Source organism: Canis lupus, chromosome 3 (assembly GCF_048164855.1).
Source record: "Canis lupus baileyi chromosome 3, mCanLup2.hap1, whole genome shotgun sequence".
NCBI lineage: Eukaryota > Metazoa > Chordata > Mammalia > Carnivora > Canidae > Canis > Canis lupus.
The window spans coordinates 67993866-68017289 of NC_132840.1; the positions used below are offsets into that span (position 1 = coordinate 67993866).

Here is a 23424-nt window from a genome sequence, read left to right on the forward strand (position 1 = left end):
TGCAGAGAGCCTGATGTGGGACTCGATTCAGGGTCTCCAGATCACACCCTGGGCTGCAGGCGGCGCTAAACCGCTGTGCCACCGGGGCTGCCCCCAAAGTTCATTTTAAACCTTAGTTTTCACTGATTTGAATCAATTATACTTGAAAATATAGTCAGATAGAAAATGCAGAAGTCACAAAAGTATGTAAAAGCCTTTTTTCCACCCGCACCAGTGACGTGTTCTTTCTGGAAGGGACCAGTGTTAGCAGTTTCTTGCATTTCTTTTCAGACGTTCTGTGCATCTACAAGCAATATGAATATGTATTCTTGGTTTCCCAAAACCCACATTCTTAAATGCTGGATTTTATTGTGACTTTGCTATATGGAAAAATTCACTGAATTCACTATCTTATTCCTCAGTCTTTCTTTAACATGTCCTCATCATCAGGCTTTTGATCCCACTATTCCACTGAAACTGCTTGCATCAAGGTCACAACCTTTGCCTTATCAAATCCAGTGGCTCGGCCTCAGTCTCCATTTTATTCAGTTTAGCAGAACTTGACACAGTTTGTCCCTCCTCCTTCAGACACTCTCATTGCTTGGCTTCCAGGACCCTCCTTCTTCACTGGCTCCCCCTGTTTGCGCTGCTGGCTTTTCTCCTTTTTTTTTTTTTTTTTAAGATTTTATTTATTTATTTGAAAAAGAGAGAGCACAAGCAGGGGGAGAAGCAGACAGAAGGAGAAGCAGGTTCCCTGTGGAGCAGGAAAGCTGATTTGGCACTTGGTCCTGGGACCTGGGGTCATGATCCAAGCTGAAGGCAGACACCCAACCAGCTGAGCCACCCCAGCACCCCTGGCTTTTCTCCTTTTTGATCTCTAAATGTTGAGGTCCTCTACATTCAGTCTGTAACCCTCGTGTTTCTCTGTCCCCAAGTGATCTCTTCCCATATCTATATTGTTAGCCCTAAACTTGTCTTTGAGTTTGAGACATAAATATCAACTTTGTGCTCAACGTGCCACCCGGATGTCTAAAGTGCAGCAGAGCTTTGGGTAACCTTCTGCCTCCCAATTCCTCCATCCTCCAGTTTCTTCACTGAAGTAACACATGACGATACCATTCACCCAGCCATTAACACAGAACGCTTGGAAGCTGTCCTTCATTATTCTCTTTTCTTCATATCATATATTATACCCTTCATTTGTGCTATCTACTCTGTGTTAAAGTTTCACCCAACATCTGACTTCTCACCTGTCAGCCTTTTCCAGTCAAGCCCAGAACCATCATTATCCCTTACTTTGGCTAGTTTGATTTTCTAACTAATCTCCCTGTTTCCTCTCTACATAAGCTGAGTCCATATATAGTCAACTTCTAAAAACACAGATCCTGTAAGTCCCTTGCCTCAGACTCTCCTTTGGCTTCACATTACACTCAATAAAATTCCAGCTCTTTTCTCTGGTCCATAGACCCTTAAATGTCCTGGCTCTGCTTACCTGCCTACCTTCTTCTAGGACTTGGCTCCCTCCTCTCTCTCCACTCCAGCCACACTGGGCTTGTAGTTCTTCCTCGGATAAGCTGAACTCATTTCTACCCTGGCATTTGTACCTGTGATTCCTCAGGCTGGGATGCTTCCTCATCAAATCTTAACATCTCTTATTTTATTCAAGTCTCTGCCCAAATACAGTATCAGGGAGGCCATGATTCTACTCCTGTTTGTTTTTCCTCATAGCCCTTTTCACCACCTGAAATTATATTACACGTGTACTGGTTAGCTCGGTCATTTGTCATCCCTAGAGATATGACCTCTGCAATGGGAGGGACTTTGTCCATCTTGTTCATTGCTGTTTCACTGGTGCCCAGAACAGTGCTTGGGACACAGCGGGTGCTCAATGAGTATTTGCTGAGTGAATAAGTGCACACACAGTCATTTCACAGCCTCCTGCATTTAGCTTTGAAAATTTGAAGACCCTCCAAAAGGCTTTTACTTTCTTATTCCCCATCCAAATTACAAGCACCAAGGCTTAACTCACTTGCATAATTATATATAATCTTCTCATTTACATCAAATATTCCCTTTCTTGGTATCTGGCTATTATGAAACTTTGATAGTGTTCCTCCCTATATCTTTTATATGTTTTCTCTCTTTTAACAGCAGGAGAAAAACTGAATGGGGTACAGCTGAGTCCCAGTAACCAACAGGAAATGAAGAATAATGTGGAGAAAGTGCTACAGTTTGTGGCCTCTAAAAAGATTCGAATGCACCAGACTTCAGCTAAAGGTCAGTGCTTTGTCATGTCTTTGGGGGATGAGTATACTCAGCTTTACTCAGGGATTATGAGCCTCGGAAGAACCATCCATTGTATAGCCAACGGTTCTGAGTAGACTGCAATAGGATTAGGCCCATGGTCTCATATCATTTTTCCATAAAGAGAGTTACCCTCTTGGGACAGGGTGATCATTGAAAATCTGGGTGGAGATAGACATTCTCTATTGAATAACAGTTTGGCTGAGTGTATGTATGAAAATAGAGTAGAAATAACAAGATTGGGATATTAGCCTTAGAATATCTCATTTAAGTAATCAAAAATGAAGATAGATTATGTTTTTCAAGTTCCTTCGGTTTCATGCCCAAGCGTTATTTCAAATCATAATAGCTATATTTTTTCCATCCAGTTTTCTAGAAGAAAAATATTTTATAGCTTTTTTTTTTTTTTTTATATCACGGAATATTTCAGGCAAGATGAAAGGGGCTCTGGGGCCTCTGTACATCCCCTCTGTTGTAACTGCATGGCCAGAAGAGAACACTTCTCTTCCATAATGAACGCAGCTACAAGGAAGCCATTGTTCAGGTGTCTTCACTGAGCCCCAGGCTCTCTGGCCTTCCCGCTGTTTCTCTAAAAATGATTGTAGATCTGGTTCTATTTCAGCTTCAGTTTCTGGGTCTGATTGCCTGTGGCTCTGATGAGAATGGGGGTGGGAGGGAGCTTTCCTTCCACATTGGATTATTGGTGTTCTCTGTGTTGGGATCATTCAGGTGGGGCAGATACTGTATGTACCAGTGAGAATGCCCTGTAGAAAGTATCAGGCATATTTGCAATGCCATGACACTAAAAAGATAGAATTTCACCCATTCCTTAGTTTAACTTTCACCAGACCTATCACATTGTTTTTTGCGTGCATTCTTCTTTTTTTTCTAGGGCAAAATTTAGAGTGCCATAATATTGCTGCTCTGGTCCCCCTGAGGGGTGGGCTTGGGGATCTGGCCCATTAAACTTAGCTATTTTGAGGGAATACTGCAGTGGAGGACATCATTGTCGTTTACCTGGAGAAGTGCAACAGCTTCCTAATTAGTTTCCCGGCTAATTAGGGGGAGTTTTGTCCACCCCCCTCTGCTCTCCACACGGCAGCCATAATGATCTTTCTGGGAAGACATGAGTTCATGCCACTGCTCTGTGCCTGCAGGTCCTTAGGGGGAAATCCAAAGTCCTTCCTGTGGCTTGCTGTGGCCTTTCTGACTTGACCTCTGACTTCACTGCCTGTGGCCTTGCCCTTCACCCTCTCCCCCTGTACTCTGAGCCCTAGCTGTGCTGTGCGTTTTTCAATGGCTCTGTGACAGAGCCATGCCACAGAAATATAATGCGAGTCTCATAGACATAACTTAAAAGTTTCTAATAGCTACATTTACCAAAAAAGGGAAATGAGAGAAACTAATTTTAATAATACATTTTATTTAACCAAGTATATCCAAAATATCATCAGTGGAGTATGTGATCCATGTAAAAGCTAATAATGAGATGTTGTGCATTCTACTTTTTATACTAAGTCTAATGAGATATGTTTCAATCTGACTTTTTTTTTTTTGGTGCTAAGTACTGTTCTTCTAGCACATTTCAATTCAGACTATACCCTTTTAGTGCTCAGAAGCCTCATGTGGCTCATGGCTCCCATACTGGACAGCACGGCTCTCACATGCCATGCTCTCTCTCACTTCTAGACCATCACACCTGCTGTTCCCTCTTCTTGGAATATTCTTTCCTTCTCCTCCTTCACTTGATGAACCACTATTTGTCAGTCAAGTCTCAGTTTTAAGTTTACTTCCCCTAGGAATCTACTTGAGCCCTCTAGACTGGACAAGATGACCTAACTTTGTGCTCCCGGAGAGTCCTGTACTTCTAACATTACACATCACCATACTTTATTATAATTGCTTTTACATGTTCTGTCTTCCTATTGAACATGGCTTTGTGAGGACGAAGAGACCAGTATCACTAGCAAATATGTGTTAAATGAATGAACCCTGTGCCTCCCTCTTAGGACCTCTGGGTCTGTTCTGTCTCTCAGATATTGTGGAAGGAAACCTGAAGTCTATCATGAGGCTGGTCCTTGCCTTAGCAGCTCATTTCAAACCTGGCTCCAGCAGGACAGTGAGCCAAGGACGGGACTCCAGAGCCCCTCTGCAGAGTCACCAACCACACTGTGCCACTGCTGTGGCCCAGGGAGCAGCTGCCGCTCTGGCTGATGTGTGTCATGACATGTCACGGTCAGGACGGGATGTCTTTCGATACAGACAGAGGTAAGGGCAGAAATCTGGGGATGGGAACTTGTTCCTCTCTCTGATCTCTCATGGTGAATGATACCGTGAGATAGATGGATGTGTATCATCTCAAGAGCCCTGCATTGCAGAAAAAAGCATAAAGTATGGGTCAGAGAGGACACTCCAAATGAGAAAAGCCCTTTTAAGAGAGATGTTTACTTTGCAGTTAGTGGAAAGTAAAGGAATCATATTTGTAATTTTTTTGTTCTGGTGCCCAGGATTTAAATATATGCCTTTGGCACAGTGGGTTTTCTTCACTGGGAGATATGTGGGAGCAATGTTCCAAGTCATCTGGGGGAGTCTCTCTCTAGAACATATCCTAAAGCCAACTTGTCCTGAAGACTCACAGCAGGAAACATTGTGGGGATTGTATGTCTGCTGGGAGAGAGCAGGACCCTAGGTGTTGCAGAGATTGGTGAAATTAGTTGTTTTATGTCTGTCTTCCGTACTGGGTGTCAGGTGTCTCTAAGGCAGGGGCTTGGCCTTACTCCTCTTTCTTCCCTTAGTGCCCTCAGAGTGGCCATCGGTCTTTTCTTATTGAGTTGACCTGAACTGAGGACTGACACCCTCTCCTTTGCTGGTGCCCTCCGCCTTTAGGAACAACAGCATGGATGAGGAGATTGAGAATCCCTACTGGAGTGTGCGCGCCCTGGTACAGCAGTATGAAGGGCAGCAGAGGTCCCCGTCTGAGTCCAGCTGCTCCAGGTAACTGTGGTGTCAGCCCCGTAGCTCTAATGTCTTGCTTAAAAGTTGAACTCTTGAGAAGTCTCCGAGTTTTGAGCTTCAAGGAGCAACACAACAGGCAGTAAGGCTTCTAACTCATTTCTCTTTCACTCGGTTTCTGTTAACTTTAAAGGGGTAGTCTTCAGCACTGCTTTGCGGTTTCTTGCTGGCAGGAAGGTAGGGAGGGTGGGGTGTTTCCCACACAGGGAAGCTTTGTGCTGAGCCTGAGCATCACTGCTCAGCTTTGTCCACATGGGGGCGTGAGTAGGAGCTGTTAGGGCCCAGGCCCTGGCTCGGATATCTGTGCCTTAGGGCAGCCACCGATTCTGACAGCCAGTTCCATGGTACTGTCGCTGAGCCTGGCCCCAGAAGGCTGTATCAAGCTTGTAACAAGAGAAAAAAAACTGAGCAGAGCTGTCTGAGAGCATTAGAACATTTCCAACTTTCATTTCTAGGGCTAGGAACTGTGGCAGACTAGTATGCCTGTGAGTGGGGTAAGATGTTTGGGACCCTAGCAGAAAGGCCATCTCTAGCTCTTTGAGCCAAGTGCAAAGACCCAAATAGGACACAGTGCTCTAATAAAAGCCTGATCGATGCCAAGTGTAGTGGCAGGAAAAGACTACTTTCCTGGCTCATATAAATCATGCTCCTAAAAATATATCCCCAGATCATGTTAGCTTATTTACTAACTTCATTTCATTGCTGAATCATATTTAATTTATGCTCTTATGACCTTTTCTTTCCTACCTCAACCCAGCTTAGTCTGTTCTAGTAAAGCCTAGTTGTTCTTTGTCTTGTATGTATCTTAGGTGCATTTGTTTTCTTTCCTCCTGTGTTTTTTCCATATAAAATTCCATCTGAGATTGATAGACTATTTCTTAATTCATTGCAGTCATATGGAATTCTTCCCAGCATTTTAATATACCGATAACCTTGCTCAACATTAATTTTTACGTTTAGTAGATTGCTTTTTTATTTATAAAATTCACATAGCATAAAATTAGCCATTCATCATTTTAAAGTGTACCATTCAGTGGCATTGAGTATCTTCCTCATGTTGTGTGACATCACTTCTATCCATATCAAGGGCATTTTCATCACCCCAAAAGGAAACCCTGTATCCATTAAGCAATAGGTGTGCTAGTATGAGAATCTAAAGCGTTTCTTCCTTGCTTGCTGCTTAAACTATCATTTGGTACAGAATCAAAGGCCGTTCCATTGTATAAGGAGATGTATTGCTTCCTGTATGGCTACAGGCCTTTCACTCTTTTGTGCCTGCCAGAGTTAGAGTTAGAGAGAGAGCCAGAGAGAGAGAGAGTGTGTGTCAGAGAGTCAGAGAGAGTGAGAGAGAGAGAGCCAGAGCGAGCCAGAAAGGAGAGTCTGGATTTCTTCCTGAGAACACCTGCTTCCTTGCTTTCTGGCAGGAGAACTCAGACTAGGGCAGGAGCTTTGACACTGTGAATTAGGGACCCACTGGAACTCGGGCTGCAGTGGGCAGGCAGTGACAGATTTCCTGGGAGAGGGGTCAAGTAGTAATTCGCATTCCCTTGCTGATTTTTGCCATTTTCTTCTAAGCTGACCTCTCACTCACCTCTTTGGGATGCTGGGTCAGCACCCTGAGTTTTCCTCAGTGAGCACCGGGACCCAGCAGGCTCTGGAACATTCTGCCCGTCCCCGCCTTCCTCGGGAAGGGGGGTGGGGGAGAGGCCACCTCGTGGCTCAGTGACCCAGGAAGGCCGGGAGACCCGCCGCGTGAGTGTGAACCGGGCGTGGCTCCCATGCAGGGAAAGGCGGCCGGCCCCCTGCGCCTGGAGACCCCCGGCGGGGCTCGGTGACCTCGCGTCCACGCAGAATGGTCCCCAGCTGGGAAACTAGAAGGCTCGCAAGGCCTGGGGGACGGCGGGAGGGGATGGGCTTGGCGGCGCTGTCTCCACCCCGGCGAGGAGCCGGCGATCCCGGCCGCGACCTCGGGGCGGCGAGGGAGGGAGGGGTCGGCGGCGCAGAAAGGGCGTCTGCGGCCCGGGGTGCCCGCTCCTCCCGGCGCCCGGGCCCCGCCCTCGCCCCCCCCGTCCGGGTCTGAGCCCCGCGCGTCCCGCCGCGCCGCCAGCCTGGGAGCGGGGGCGGAGAGGGGCGGGGCGGGGCGGAGGCGGCGCGGAGCCGGGGCGGGGGCCGGCCGGGGCCGGGGCCGGGGCAGGGGCAGGGCCGGGGCGGGGCAGGGCAGGGCAGGGCAGGGCAGGGGTGCCGCGCGCAGCCGGAGCCACGGGCGGCGCGGCGCGGGGCCGGCGATGGGGTGAGATGCCCGCGCCCGGGGGCACGGCCGGAGCCGCGCGGCCGCCGCGATGCCGCTGCCGGGGCCCCGCCGCGGGCGAGGGGAGGCGGCTTCCGTGCGGGCCGGGCTGCGGCAGCGTGTGAGCGGCCGGGACCGCGCGCCTCACCCCCGGGAGCATCCCGGTCCGCGGGGCCTCGCCGCCCGCCTCGCCGCCCGCCTCGCCGCGCTTCCGACTGGGCTCCGCGGGCGCGGCCGGCGGCTCTGGTAGGCGGCCTGCGGGGCAGCGCGTCTGGGGGCCCCCGCGCGGAGACATGCCCGTGACCCCCCGCCGCCCGCCTCGCCCGGGGAAACAGGCTCGCTGAAGCCGGAGCCAGGACGGGGACCATGGGAGGGACGCAAGTCAAATGGTGAGCAGGAGCCGCTTCGGCCGGGGGGGATGGGGATGGGGATGGGGATGGGGGCGGGGGCGGGGGCGGGGGCGGGGGCCGCGCGGGGGCCGGGGGTGCTGCTGGCCGGGGCCAGACCGGGATGGCCGGGGGCGCGGCTCCGGGAGGATCGCAGCGCAACACGGAGGGTTTGGGAGCCGAGCCCGCCGCGGGGAGGGAGGAGTGGCCCTTCACCCTGTCCTGTCTCCGCTGCGGGAGGGCACGGCCGGAGGACCCCGGGCTCTTTCGCGTTGCCCATTACCCATTTTTTAAAGATTGATTTTCCTGTCATTTGGACTTTGCTGGGGGATCGTTTGTCTGATGCTAAGATTGGAGAGAGGTTAGACCTGTGGGAATTAAGAAATGTAGCAGTCACACTGTTTTTGTAATCAATTCCCTGATTTGAGGGGATTATGATGGCAAGCCGGGCATTACTTGTTTGCAGAATAGGGGTTTTGAGTTCTTCGGGGAGCCTAAATCACGTAATTAATTAGCATTAAAATACTTTTCTGTGACCTGAAGTACATGATCGAATGCACCATCCTCACTGGTATAAGGTTCTTGGGGAATGCAGCAAGATTGCTGCTCTGACATGTGCCTCAGGATTTTTCTCCCACAGGTCCTTTATCTTGTGACTTGGCCACCTAGTTTCATGGTCTTACCTCCCTGTGGCCTCACATACTGGCAGCCTCAAATTCAAGAAAGAAAAATGTTGTTTTCCTTTGGCTGCTCTGCCACTCCCCCAGTGGGGTTGGATGTGCAGACATCCGCCTCCTTCTGCCCTTATATGGGAGACAACTCACTTAAGAGGAAGAAGGTGGAGCTGAGCATGCGTCTCTGCTTTTAGGCGTGCAGTTCTCCAGCATCCCAGGTTCACACTCCTCTTCCCACCCTCACCCCCCTGCGTCTCACACATCCCCACTGTGGTCCAGCCAAATGCAGGCAGTGGAACGTGTCAACCATAGCACCTCTCGGCTAAGGAAGTGTCGTTTTATCATTTCTCAAAGAAGAGCAGCTGATACGGGCCTCTGTCTGCAAGTGGATCCCCATTTCTGTTGGAATCTGAATGCGGAGGCCTGAATGGTCATAAATCTATTCTCCTTATGGTGACAGAGAGCCCTGACACTAATGCTTTTCCAGCAGTTAGTTCATGTTGGCCTGGAAGCCAGATTGCCCAGGTGGTGAAAGATGGATAAGCAATGACCTTTTCTAAATACCACTTCTTGCCACCTCTCTATAACAACCCCCCCACCTCCTGCTGGGGTGATAGATCTTTAGATAGGGTAAAGCAATTTTCCTTCATTTGAAGAAGCAAAAAACTTTGTATTTTTTTCTGGGGTTCTGATAAGGATGAGGATGTATCACTGGGTGAGGTCATTCCCACCAAAGCCCTTAAACTTGGGACAACCAGGAGCATGAGACACTAGTCCTCAGGCGGCTTTCAAGGTTTTGAAATCTCTGACTATAACCACTTGTGCTCAGCTCTTGTTTTTCTTGGTCTCTAGGAAGACAAAATGTTAACTCCTGATCGTGGCTGTGAGGATTAGCCTGGGAGACTTCAGGGGCACATTAATTGGGTCAGTGCATCCTAGACACTTTCACTGTTGTCTGGGTGATGGATTTGGAAAGAATTCCTGAGAGGGGGCTGGGCCCAGAGACCCCAGGGTCCCTGAGATTGTTTCAGAGCTGATATTCTCAAGGTGCGGCAGTGCAGAGAAAAAAAAGGCTCTTCAGATTCCTTCTCCCTGTCAGATGGAAAATCCAGCCTCACATTCCCATCTTGTCCGCAGATTTGCTGTTGTTCTGCAGCTTTAAAAGTCACCTTCCCTGATAATCACAGCAGTTCCCTCCAAGGCTAATAGTTGTATGAGAACCTAAGAATCATTGGGAGGTTTGTGGTGATAGTTTGCAAATAGTATAAGCAGGGATCTAAATAACTCTTTGATGGTACAACCAGGTAAACCTTTCCCTTTCCTTAGCAGATCTTTCCCCATTTCCTTCTGAGTCCCCTTTTCCTTGTCATGTAGGATCCTTGTTGATATATCCCTGCCCTTTTGCCCAGTCCAGCACTGTCCACACACTAGCAGTTCCTCACCGTGAATCACCTCAGCATAGTCCCTTCTCTGGAGACCAGCCTAGAGCTGATCTGCCGTGTTACTCTGCTGGTGATGCTTGTGTCTGTGAGTTTCAGTAGATTGGAAGTGGATTTTTCTTCCAGCTCCCAAAGCTGCTAAGACACACACTATATCTTTCTGTCTTTGAATCTGGGCCCAGGGATAGTGATGGTACAGGTGGTGGTGCAGGTTGTGGTGGTAAGTTAAAAAAAAAAAAAAAAAAAAAAAAAGCGCAAACAAAACAAAACTTGGAGTTCTGTAAGATGCTAGATTACCCATCCTTCTGGTAAATCTCTTCCTTGCGAATTAGGCTTCCAGGCAGCCTTGCTGTGGAAAAAACTTCCTAGGACTGGGTCATTCATTCCTTTAACATTCTTTCATTCAATAATTCATCCTGTACTCATTCAACAAATGTTCGTTCATTCCGTGGGCTGGGGACTGTGTTGGGCAGTAGGGTTAATAAAAAACATGTCTCTGGGTTAAATTATGACAGTTGGCTTCTAACCAGCAGTTCACAGGGACACCTGGAGGCTCAGTCATTAAGCGTCTGCCTTCGGCTCAGATTATGATCTCAGGGTCCTGGGATCGAGCCCCGAATCGGAGCCCTGCTCAGCAGGTAGCCTGCTTCTCTTGCTCCCTCTGCTGTTCCCGCCACTTGTGCTCTCTGGTTCTCTCTCTCTTTGTCAAATAAATATATAAAATCTTTTTAAAAATAAATAACTGTTCACACTAATTGTTCTCTTACTTTTCCTTCTATCACAGCCTGACTTCACCCAGTCCTATCCACAGTGCCAAGAGCGAATCCATTATAACCCAGTCAGAGGAGAAGGCAGATTTCGTGATTATTCCCTCTGAAGGAATAGAGAACAGAACAGGTACTGTCAGTGTGCCTGGGTTGGCTCAGGGTATAGCCCTTGTCTTGAAATGTTTGGGGGTCCTGACTGTCTACCTATAAATTCCCTGGCCTTCTCTCCCTCTCTGTGACCTGTGCATGCAGGGTCAGCTCTAGGGGGCTCTGATGCCTTTGAGCCAATGAATGTGGTTATCTTCTTGCAGAATGTCACTTACAATATCATAGCTGTCAGAAATCTTACAGCAGCACAGACAGGCTGTTCCTCTGCTGGCTGTCTATGAATTAGGAAGTGACTTTGGGGCAATACAAAAGTCTTACTCAACTAAACTGTTTTTATTATTCCTATGTTATAGAAATAATTTCAGTAAGTTCTTGACTTAAATTTGAACCAGGAATAGATCAGTATGAGTTGAGGTGCCTGTGAAAATATAAAGAGCAGGTCTACATCAGGCTTTTGTGTGGGTTTTTTGTTTTTGTTTTTTTTTTGTTGTTTTTTTTTTGTTTTGTTTTGTTTTTGTTTTGTTTTTTAATCAGGCTTTTGGTGTGAGGGCTATAGAAAGGACCACAAAGGGTTCCCTTTGTTTAGACTTCTTCTTCTCTCTCAGTTACTCTCCTTCTTCTTACATAAACATACAGGGAAGCATAAAAGAAGCAAAAGCATGTGATTTCGATAGTTCTATTCATCTCTAAGGGCTGTAATGAAACTGAAGCCCTCAAAAACAAAAACGACTTAAATTCTTGCCTCTAGCCCTGGAATGAGCAGCAAAGAGTTAGTCACGTTACTGATTCAGAAACTCCTGGGACCTTGGGGAGGGAAAGCATTTACTGAGTGAGTGCTCCGGGTCAGGCACCATGGAGCCCTGCATATAAGTTACTTCATTCAATCTTCCCAGCAACCCAGAGGAATTACACTTATTACATTCACGCTTCTGAATGAAGACGCTTACTCAGAGAGTTTATACCCTTCTGTATTCCATAATGCGTTTTTAATGGCCGTGCACACAATTAGATGGGATAAAATAGACACCAGGAAACCAGAGCAAAGAGACCATAAACGTCGGAAAATAAAACAAAACCAGGAGCAAGATTAAATAGCTTGTGCATGTGTGCTTTCACTAGTTTGTTTCATGTGTGACTCATACGGTGTCACATGTGGACGGGGCTTCGGTATGACGGAATGGTCAAAGGAATATTAACTCGAAGGCTCCCCTCTGAAGCTCCGCAGCAACCGACAAGAATTTGGTTTTCATTGCAACTGGTAGTTAGCTCCTCTCTTGTACCTGGCAGATTGCAGCTTTGGGAGGCCAGTTGCAGAGGATTAAGAATAGGGTCTATGTGTCCCATACCAAGATTCCCAAGGAGGGAATCTTATTACTTCTTCAAGGTTCCATCGCTTTCCCCAACAGGAGGGAGGCGGAGTTCCTAGCCAGTTCTTTATGTGTCACAGCCCCACCTGGTGGATAGTCCTGTTTGTGCCGGGAGGACAGGTTCAGAAGGCAGGTGACCCCAACCTGAGAAAGGCAGAGGACGGTGACGCTTTCTGCTCGAAACTCTTTTCTTCAACATGAACTATACTCCCTCCTTTCCTTTCCTAGAAGAGACAGACTCTCCGTTTTCCCGAGACTGGCGACCAGGTAGCCCCGGAACCTATCTGGAGACCTCATGGGAAGAACAGCTGTTGGAACAGCAAGAACATTTAGAGAAAGAAATGGAGGAAGCAAAGAAAATGATATCTGGATTGCAGGTAGCCCTTTCCCGTGTGGCTTATCCTTGGTGCACTCATTGATGATGATTTTTAAGTCTTGAGTATCAGTTGAAAGTAAACTGATTTTGATTCACAGGAGGTCAGAGTTGAATGGGGAGTTCAGACAGGGGGAGTAGTCCTCAAAGAGCAGAAAACTCTTCATGGGTGCGTACTCCTAAATGGGCCTACGGGCTCTTGTTGACAGCACAGCTCTTGGGATTTCTGCGAGCCTGGGACCCTTCTGGACCCCTACCAAACCCTTTGTCCAGCTCTTGGCTTGTAGGTGGGTCTCTCCCCTGACCTGCACTGTGGGCCTCACCAAAGAACAGCACTGTGAACAGTCAGGGATTTTTCCCTTGGAATTCTCTCATGAAGAGTGCATGAGAGTAATCCCGCAGGTCTCCATTTGAGTCTAGCTAAGGGATTTAGCTCCGTCCTGATGCATTTGCAAGCGGCTGCCAAGCCATAACGATCAGGTAACAGAGGTTTCCCTTGAGCAACAAAGCCCTTCAGTCTTTTCTATACCTTCGTGCCAGCTGGGCAATTCTACCCCAGAGGCCGATTGACCCACTTGACTTGGTTCCTACCTTGAATGACCCCCCCACCCCAATCCTCCCATCTCTTTGTGTCTGCCCCTGTTTGGGAGAGCCCCCTTGTAGTGTGCTGGTGACCCTGAAATTGCCTAGGAATATTCCTTTCTGTTTGTGCTGGGAGCTGCACTGCTTCTGAATTGTCAAATATTTATGGATACGTAAACAAAGCCCACATTATGTGAGTGGCTCTGGCAGCCGGCTGGCGGTGGAGGGCGTGCTCCCAGCCAGCCAGCAGCAGGGTGAGGACACAAAGGGTTCCTAAAGAAAAAAGGGGATTGGTACTGTGGAGAAACAGTTTGCATAATGTATGCCCCAGGAGCTGAGAAGGGCTCCAGGAATGTTTACTGCCTGAATGTTCCCAAGGAGAGTTGTTGATTTTTCCCCGTTTGCTTTGTTTTTTTGTTTTTTGTTTTTGTTTTTGTTTTTTTTAATGTCTGCCTTTGAGATCTCTTATCTGCCACTCCATTAAGGACTGGTTTAATTAATGGAATTTTGTGTGTGCGCTGACTTTGGGATTATACCCAACCAGGTCTTTTCCCAGGATGATTTGCATTATATGAACATAGATACCCATCAGTTTGGGCTTTCAGTTTGCCTTGCATTTTTCAGTCTGGAAGAAATCCTATGGCAGATTAGACAGAAAAAGAAGAGATCTGACAGGCAGAAAGTCAGAACCCTAATATTCCCTGCAAACAGTTGTTTTAATTCATAGCCACATGATCACAATGAGAATTCAGTTCCATTATAGAATACAATGGGGCTCACAGCATCCACTGGGCTTCTTAACTCTTTCAGTGATGAGCGTGTTGCCTGCTAAGCCACATCCAGAATTTCTGATTTATTAGTATGCCTCAGTTAGAGCTGCTGACACTTTGCCATTAGAGTTAGTATTTCTATGAGGTTGCTGTTCCATAGCTCCCTGTGGCCCGGTCTTCTTATACCTCTTGTCACACTCCATGGGACAACCAAATTCATTTGATTTGCAAATATTTTATTATTAGTTAGCGCTTGTTAGACCAGCCAGTGGCTGGATTTTAAACAGTTTTTATATACCAGCGTTTGTGGTTTGTGTTATATTTATTGAAATAGGATTTAGGGGATCCCTGGGTGGCTCAGCAGTTTGGCGCCTGCCCTCAGCCCAGGGTGTGATCCTGGAGTCCCAGATCGAGTCCTACATCAGGCTTCCTGCATGGAGCCTGCTTCTCCTCTGTGTCTCTGCCTCTCTCTCTCTCTCTCTCTGTGTGAGTGTGTGTGTCTCTCATGAATAAATAAATAAAATCTTAAAAAAAGAGAGAGAAAAAGAAATAGAATTTAACCTCTGTAATCCTGGATTGAATTGAGACAGAATTGAAATATAAACTGGGGACTCTTAAATCTTTCACTGAGCTGATAGGTCTCATAATACCTACCTGCACGAGCAGTTCCAAGTTTTTGAGTACTGAAGAATACAGTTTTGGGGCCTTCTTTAGGAATAAGATTACAGATTATGAGTACAGTTGATCTTTGAAGAACTGGGATAGGGATTGGGGTTAGGGGCACCAATCCTCTCTGCACAGTCAAAAATCTGTGTATACCTTTTGGCGCCCCTAAAACTTAACTATTAATAGCCTACTATTGACCATAAGCTTTATTGATAACATAAACAGTTAATTAACACTTATTTTGATTGTTATATATATTAAATACCATGTTCTTAAAGTAAGCTAGAAAATAGAAAATTTTAAGATCATAAGGAAGAGAAAATATACTTGCAGTACTGTACTGCATTTTGTAAAAAAAAAAAAAAAAAAAAAAAAAAAATTGTATACAGGTTGCCCAAGGGAGTAAAAATGGAGAGTTATTAAAACTAGCAAAAATCCAACAAACCCAACTTAGTGCTTTAAATGTTTTTTTTTTATTATTATTTATGATAGTCACACAGAGAGAGAGAGGCAGAGACATAGACAGAGGGAGAAGCAGGCTCCATGCACCGGGAGCCCGACGTGGGATTCGATCCCGGGTCTCCAGGATCGCGCCCTGGGCCAAAGGCAGGCGCTAAACCACTGCGCCACCCAGGGATCCCTAAATGTATTTTTTAAGTTTTTATTTATTTATTTATTTATTTATTTATTTATTTATTTATTTATTTTTTTTTTTTTTTTTACTTTTTAGTAATCTGTACACCTAACATGGGGCTCCAGTACACAACCCTGAGATCAGTAGTCTCATGCTCTACTGACTGAGCCAGCCAGGCACCCCAAGTGTATTTTAAATAATTCATTATAATAAACTTTTCTAAGGAAGGATAATTCTTACTGCTTTTAGTTCCTTTTCCAGTTGGTAGAATTCGGTTTGAGCAGCTGTGGTTTGAAATGTAACTTCTGAGCAGAAAGTTCTAGGTTTTCGAGCATTTACTGGGGCCAAGGAGCCTCAGAGCAGAGGATTTAGGTGCATCCAGAGAGATGAAAGGGTCCTAAGCATGGGCCTGACAAAAAGAACTCCTGATAGACTGAACATGAAAAATTGGAGGTATCAAAGGACCAGAAATTACCTAATTTCTCCAGAAATTAGGAGATTTTGAGAGGAAGCTCAGTTGTGATTTCAACTTGGGATAAGCTTACCAGGCTCAACTCTGGACTCTGTCATCTGATGGGAATCAGGTTTTTTTCTGCTTTTGTGGTTATTCAGGCCTTACTGCTCAATGGATCCTTACCCGAAGACGAACAGGAGAGGCCCTTGGCCCTCTGTGAACCAGGAGTCAATCCTGAGGAGCAACTGGTGAGTTTCTTCTTTTGTGACTGGGCACCAGATAATCTGGTTTATGTATTTGTTTGCTTTTAGCTTTTGACTCTGTTGTCCTCACCTAGAAATGTTCTCTTCCCTGACTTCAACCCTCCTGATTTTCCTCGTATGTTTTTGACTACTTTTCCTTCCATCCTCCCTCCCTCATTCATCAACAAATAGCTAGTGAGTGCTGACTGTGTACAGGCACGGTTTCAGGGTGCTGGAGATACGATGATGACACAGAAGACCTAAGACCCCAGCCTCACAGAGTTTACATTCAGGTTCCCTCTCTTTTACTGCCTGTACCTGAAATGCTGGTGTTCCTCAGAGTTCCCCCCAGGGCCCCTGCTGTCTTATACACTCACCTGAGCAGCATTATCTGCCTCCACTTCGCTCACTTCCCACCTGACCCAGTGTTGCTTGCCAAATACTGATTTCTAGCTCAGCCCTCTCTGTGAAGTTGTAGATTTGTATGTGCAGCATGTAACCCTCTGCTGATCACCTCCACTTATATGTCCCATAAGCATCTCAGTTCAGTGAGTCCTAGAGTAAACAGTTTTTGTCTCCCCAACTCCAAAACTACTTGTCCCTTTGGATTCTGTTTCTGATCGCTCTCCATCCACCCAGATGCCCAAAACAGACATCTGAATATCATCCTCCAATCCTTCTGGCCTTTCCCTCTGTATCCAGTCGGTCACCCAGCTCTGTCAGTTCACTCTTTAAATATTTCCATCCATTTCTCTCCATTCTTACAGCTTCTACCTTAATTCTGGCCTCCTTCCAACATTCTAGCAGCCTTCCAGCTGGTTTTCCTGATTCCTCTCCTGTCCTCCTCCAATTCATTTCTATAAAATAGCAGGACACCTGGGTGGCTCAGCAGTTAAGTGTCTGCCTTCGGCTCAGGGCATGATCCTGGTGTCTCCAGATTGAGTCCCACATCAGGCTCCCTGCATGGAGCCTGCTTCTCCCTCTGCCTATGTCTCTGCCTTTCCCTCTCTCTCTCTCTCTCTCTGTCTCTCATGAATAAGTAAGTAAAATCTTTTAAAAAGAATAGCAACAATAATTTACCTCTAAGGCAAACTTCATTTCATCATCCCTTTGCCTTTTCTCCCGACTCCCCATCCCCTATACACACACACTTATCTAAACTTCATCCATGGTCTTTTCCTGGCATTGCCCTGTGTGCGTGCTTCCACCAGAGGAGAGGAACTGCTTCTTCATCTTCTCTGTACTCATAGCACAGGGCTAGCATTGAAAAGGTGCTAAGTAAATATTAGTTGAATGAATGACCTCTGAATTTCATGGCCTAGCTACATAGCTACCTCTTTTTGCCTTATATTTAGATTATAATCCAAAGTCGTCTGGATCAGAGTATGGAGGAGAATCAGGACCTAAAGGTATGTCAGAACATGTGGCTTTTTCCCTTTGAAAAAAAATTATTACACACCATCAAAATGGTAATGGGTATAGGGAAGGGATACAGATTTGGGACTTCAGCTGTGTCTGTTTTATTTCTTGAATTTGAAAAAGAGACATGTCCTGAATATGGCAAAAAGGTAATGTCTTTTCAGTCTTGGGGGTAAATAATAGGTATTTATGTCACTGGTTCTACTTTATGTTTTAAATATTTTATAATCTTTCATTTTAAATTAAAAATGTGTCTAATATTATATGGTATTTTTAATTTTTATTTGTTTTTGGGTTTTTTTTGTTTATTCATTTGAGAAAGAATGTGTGTGAATAAGAGAGCATGAGGCGGGGAGGGGCAGTGGGCAAGGGAAAGGCAGGCTCCCCACTGAACAGGGAGCTCAATCCTAGGACTCCGGGATCATGACCTGAGTCAAAGGCAGTTGCTTAGCCAACTGAGCCACCTAGTTGCCCCTAGTATGATCTTTTAAAAATAATTTTCTATAATTTATAATATATTGCTTTCAGGTGTACAACATATTGATTTGATATATGTATATGTTATGAAATGATCACCACTATAAGTCTAGCTAACATCTACCACCACATATAATTCCACATTTTTTTCTTTTAATGAGAACTTTTAACATTTACCATCTCATCAACTTTGAAATACACGATGCAGTTTTATTAACTACAGTCCACTATGGTCCTTTATAATGATTTCTTCCCAGAATGCTCATAGTTCAGTGGGTTTTGACTTTTTTGGAGTCATAGATATATGACTAATGCCATAAACTGTCTCCCCAGGAATATGCATGGGTGCGTGCACACACACTCCCTGACTTGAATTTTTAATAGAGTAACTTTAGAGCTCATCTGTGGAGCCCATGTGAAGAATCCCCATTTTAGATATGTTAATTCCAAACTCTTGATGTGATGCAGTAGGAAAAGAAGAGAGAGCAGGGTCTGGGGTATGGATGTTCCTCTCCTAAAATCTTTCCTAGTGACAAGTATGTACGTATATTTAATCTATTATAAGGGATGGGTAATTAGTATTTCATTATTGGACTAAATGTGTTTTTGGTTTATAAAGAATAATGCCCACTTGGAGAATCTGAAGCACTCTAACCCTTTGCTGAACAAATGACATTGGGGATAGGCATATTAAGATATGATTGTATGTTTCAGTAAGGGAGTCTTAGATTTTTATGATTAAGTTTTCCTGTCAGGGAAGCATGCTAAATGTAGGAATAAGAGTCTGTGGGAATGTGGGTATCTTCTTCCTTGGCAAGACTCTTCTCTACCTGCATTTGAGCCTGGGTAGCATAGGGAAGAATGGGATGGATCTTGTGTCTGTCTCTGTGAGTCAGGCTTTACAGTTTACTGGACCAGACCTGCTCTCTGCCTCAGGACAGGGTTAATTTTTCATGGAATGGTTATCTGAGTTTTGTGTTCTTACTGACAGAATGAGGTAATGCTTCTGAAGCAACCCAGACGCAACCATCTGATCTAACTATATTTGGTTTGCAGAAGGAGCTACTGAAATGTAAACAAGAAGCCAGAAACTTACAGGGGATAAAGGTAAAAAGGAAGACATTTAACCCCTTAAATAAACTCTACACGGTAAAGCTGTCTACACATAGCGTGGGTGGTAGGAGGCTAGTTGGGTCTGGGGTCTTGTATATATTTGCTGGAGCTGTGAACAGGCTGTGTGATATTAGAAAGTGCTTTGTGGATGGGAATTGTGACATGTTGAGGAAAATACCTGTGTTTTGCTGAGGCTTATTTCTGGTGGTTCTGACTCAGAGCGCTGTCGCTTCCCTCGGTGTCACCCTGGTGGTTTTTATGTATAAAAACAGCCAATTTTTTAGTTTTCTTCCATTCTAAAGAATGTCCTCTTAAACATTGTAATTTACTCCATTTTTGAGGAGTTAATAATATTAAATGGCTTGAAGTGAAGAAGGTGTAAAAAGATAATCCTTGAAGAGTCTGTCTTCCAGCCTTGCCCACTTCCCTGCTCAGTCACCTAGTTCTCTTTCTTTGAGGCAACTTAACAGTTATTTTTTTCTAAGATTTTATTTATTTATTCATGAGAGACACAGAAAGAGAGAGGCAGAAACATAGGCAGAGGGAGAAGCAGGCTCCATGCAAGGAGCCTGATGTGGGATTTGATCCTGGTACTCCAGGATCACTCCTTGAGCCTAAGGCAGACACACTTAACTGCTGTGACACCCAGGCATCCCAACTGATCAGTTATCAATAAACACGTATGTATATAATTTTTCCCCAATGATAGTGTACTATACTATGTATATATACATAGTACATAGGTAAATGCAGCTTGACACATTGCTCCTTTTTTCACTTAGTAGCATATCCTGGAGATTATTTTATTTCAGTACATAAAGACCTTTCTAGATCTTTTTCTATGGCTGCACAGTATGCCAGTGTACGTTTATATGATAATCAGTTCCTACTGATGGTCTTTTAGGTTATTCCCAGTCTTTTGCTAACACAAACAGTGATCTAGCAAACAGCCTGGAATATATGTTGTTTCACACAAGTGGGAATGTATCTGCTGAATAAACATCTAGAAGCATGGAAGGATGTTCTTAAGCTACTGCTTTTCCCCCTCTTCCCCGCACTTCCATTCATGGGCTAGACTGGAGGGTAGCTCAGCAGCATTTGTCAGAGTATATTTTATAGCCTTAATCCTTTGAGATACTTCAGAAAACAAAGTGTTCCATGCTCAAGTAAGTTTGAGAAATGCCCTGTAGGCCAGAAAAGTCCCAGTGAGTAACCCCATACAAAGGACCTGAGAAAGTCTGCCATAAAAAGGTTGGCCTAAAAAAAAGTTTGGAATTATTAACTACAGAAGTACCTTTTCTCCCATGCAACACTTACTAACACTTTGGGAAAAGTTCTTCTGAACTGCTGACGCCAGGGGCATCTTGGATGGCCTTTGCCATGTAGTGTCGTGGCTGACAGCATACTTAAGAATGGGCTCTCAATTTCGCCAGAGCCGCACTGTTTCTTTGCAGTCTGTAAAGAGAGAAGAGTCAGGGCAAATACACTGCAGTGCAGCTCCAGTCCATTATTTACATATGAGGTTGCCATGGTTGGAGAAATGTGTTACAGATGACTCCTTTAAGTGTGTACAACCCACAGTTCTTCCTCATGGTAGGAACCAAGAGAGTCCAAGCTGAGAAAGATTCTCTAAAGCTGGTAAGATCGTAGGATACTGGGAAGGAAACCCATCAGCCCAAGAAGAGGTTGTTTTTTTTTAATATTTTATTTATTTATTCATGAGAGACACAGAAAGAGGGAGAAGCAGGCTCCTCACAGGGAGCCGATTATGGGACTCAATCCCTGGACCTGGGATCACGCCCTGAGCCAAAGGCAGACACTCCGCCACTGAGCCACCCAGGCGACCCCCAAGAAGAGTTCTGAGCGTGGAAATACAATCCAGGTCCTGATCCAGACAAGACATTGGAAGGCAATGGGAGGAGGGCAGGAGCAGTGCTCTGGAAGTGGATGTGATTCCAGGGATTCTATATCAACAGGGTAGCAGGCAGCTCTAGGGCCTGGCTCTCTAGCAGATGGAGATTTGGCAGAGAAGGAGGAGGATAAAGAGCTCATCTAGATTCAGTATTTATATGCCCAGAATACAGATGAGGGAGGAAGGAGAGAGCATTGTCCGTGGTCAGTGTCATCAAGGTAAGTGGTAGACTTGTAATTTGAATCTGGGTCTATTGGATCCCAAAGGCCACTGATTCTCTAGAGCATCATGCTGTCAGGAATGCAGTGGAGGAGAGGAGTGAGGAAAAGGTGGAAGAAAAATCAGGTTACAGTCAGCTAGGTGTAGGACGATGGGTAGGACTGTCCTTTAGCTGCTAGAATCCTGGAGGGGACAGAAAAGTCCCTGCTCCTTGTACTCTCTTTGTCTCCCAGTCTGCCCGAACTAATGCTGGATGTGCAGCAAGGGGTTTAAAACTTTCAGTAGCTGAGTGAAGTAAGTCAGTTGGAGAAGGACAAACATTATATGTTCTCATTCATTTGGGGAATATAAATAATAGTGAAAGGGAATATAAGGGAAGGGAGAAGAAATGTGTGGGAAATATCAGAAAGGGAGACAGAACGTAAATACTGCTAACTCTGGGAAACGAACTAGGGGTGGTAGAAGGGGAGGAGGGCAGGGGGTGGGAGTGAATGGGTGACGGGCACTGGGGGTTATTCTGTATGTTGGTAAATTGAACACCAATAAAAAATAAATTAAAAAAAAGAAAAATATAAAAATAAAAGTGTTAGTTCCCATTTGCTAAAAAAAAAAAAAAAAAAAAAAAAACCTTTCAGTAATAAGTGGCTAATTGATTAACTGGGACCACAGTGACAAGTGTGCATTTTCCCCAGGATGCCTTGCAGCAGAGGTTAACGCAGCAGGACACATCTGTTCTTCAGCTCAAACAAGAACTGCTGAGAGCAAACATGGACAAAGATGAGCTGCACAACCAGAATGTGAGCTACGTGAATGAACTCTGCCCTCCTTAAGCCCCAGGAACTACCTGTTAGATCTGCCGGCCTTATCTCCCTGACCTTATTTCTGAGATGCCAGCCCTTGGTGTCTGCAATTACTTCTACGTCCTGTTAGAGTCATCTCTGCTTCTGGCTGAAAGCCCATACCACACTGGCCTTGAGCCTTCAACTTTGAGGACACTGAGACAGAGGCAGAACTGTGGTTCTATAGTTTATCTTACTAAAGACATGGAGAGCAGCCACAGAGCAGCTGTGTGTCTTCACCATGACTGTGCCATCTCTGTGCTGTGTCCTCTCATGGCCAACATCAGTTCTGGCTACTGTGTAGCTGGTCTTCTACTAGGGTAGGCAGATGACACTTCTGTGCCAGTTAATTCTTTCTCTTCCTTCTTGCAGGTGGACTTACAGAGGAAGCTAGATGAGAGGAACCGCCTCTTGGGAGAATATAAGGTAAGAATGTTGGGCAGCCCTGGTGGTGCAGCGGTTTGGCGCCTCCTGTAGCCTGGGGTATGATCCTGGAGACCAGGGATCGAGTCCCACATTGGGCTTCCTGCATGGAGCCTGCTTCTCCCTCTGCCTGTGTCTCTGCTTTTCTCTCTCTCTCTCTCTCTCTCTCTGAATAAATAAATAAATCTTAAAAAAATATTTAAAAAAGAATGTTTATCAGTTTGCAGATGATTTCCATTTGACCTTTCTTGAACAGTCGATTGTTGCTGTTGTTCAAAGAGATCTTAAGTACTCTGTTCTCATGGCTGCTTTCTGCAAGGAAATCTTTGTTCCTTTGATTCAGTCACCCTGAAGAACAGATAGCAAGTCTAAGAGTAGGAGCATAGAACTAGTTGTCTGGAAACTTCAGTCTCAACCTTTCTTTCTAACTAGCATGCATGTATATAGTGATCCTCCTACAAAAGGTAGTTCCCTTCCTCCTTACTTTTCCTAGGATCCTTTGTACTGTGTGAGATGGTGTATAATGGCTTCCTGTGTGGCTTGAGGAAAGGACTGTTCCCCCGGAGGCTCTCCTTTGCTCAATTGGAACTTGCATGGCCCATGGTGAACTGCTGCTTAGTGTGCTTGGCTCTGCCACACATCTGAAAGTTCGGTCTCTGTTGCAGAAAGAGCTGGGGCAGAAGGAGCGCCTCCTTCAGCAGCACCAAGTCAAGCTGGAGGAAGCACTCCGGAAACTCTCTGAGGCCAGTTACCAGCAGGTGGGAAAATAGTCACCCACTGGCTTCCTGCCCCTCCAGCCTGAAGACCTCCTTTTCTGATATAGTGTCTTATTTGCAGGTGGATCTTGAGCGGGAGTTAGAACAGAAAGATGTCCTGTTGGCTCACTGTATGAAAAGAGAGGCTGATGAGGTAACTTACAACTTGAGGTCCCTCTCCCATATCTGCGGGGTTGCAGAGGCTACTTGATGAGGGGGTTAA

The 23424-nt window shown here is 45.6% G+C and overlaps 1 protein-coding gene across 11 annotated transcripts in view; it reads left to right on the forward strand.

The window, feature by feature from the left end:
- Positions 1-23424, forward strand: part of DIXDC1 (DIX domain containing 1) — a 71446-nt gene that overhangs the window by 32808 nt on the left and 15214 nt on the right. For 6 of the 11 annotated variants that reach the window (XM_072821967.1, XM_072821970.1, XM_072821969.1 and 3 more), the window contains 12 exons: positions 2131-2256; positions 4320-4551; positions 5170-5277; positions 10866-10978; positions 12552-12700; positions 15961-16050; positions 17400-17453; positions 18997-19047; positions 21877-21981; positions 22396-22449; positions 23112-23204; positions 23284-23355. In XM_072821967.1, the coding sequence (XP_072678068.1) occupies positions 2131-2256; positions 4320-4551; positions 5170-5277; positions 10866-10978; positions 12552-12700; positions 15961-16050; positions 17400-17453; positions 18997-19047; positions 21877-21981; positions 22396-22449; positions 23112-23204; positions 23284-23355 (1247 nt within the window). Of the gene's footprint in view, positions 1-2130; positions 2257-4319; positions 4552-5169; positions 5282-7801; positions 7972-10865; positions 10979-12551; positions 12701-15960; positions 16051-17399; positions 17454-18996; positions 19048-21876; positions 21982-22395; positions 22450-23111; positions 23205-23283; positions 23356-23424 lie in introns of those variants that run through there. The other 5 variants (XM_072821971.1, XM_072821968.1, XM_072821972.1 and 2 more) reach the window with 4 other exon arrangements.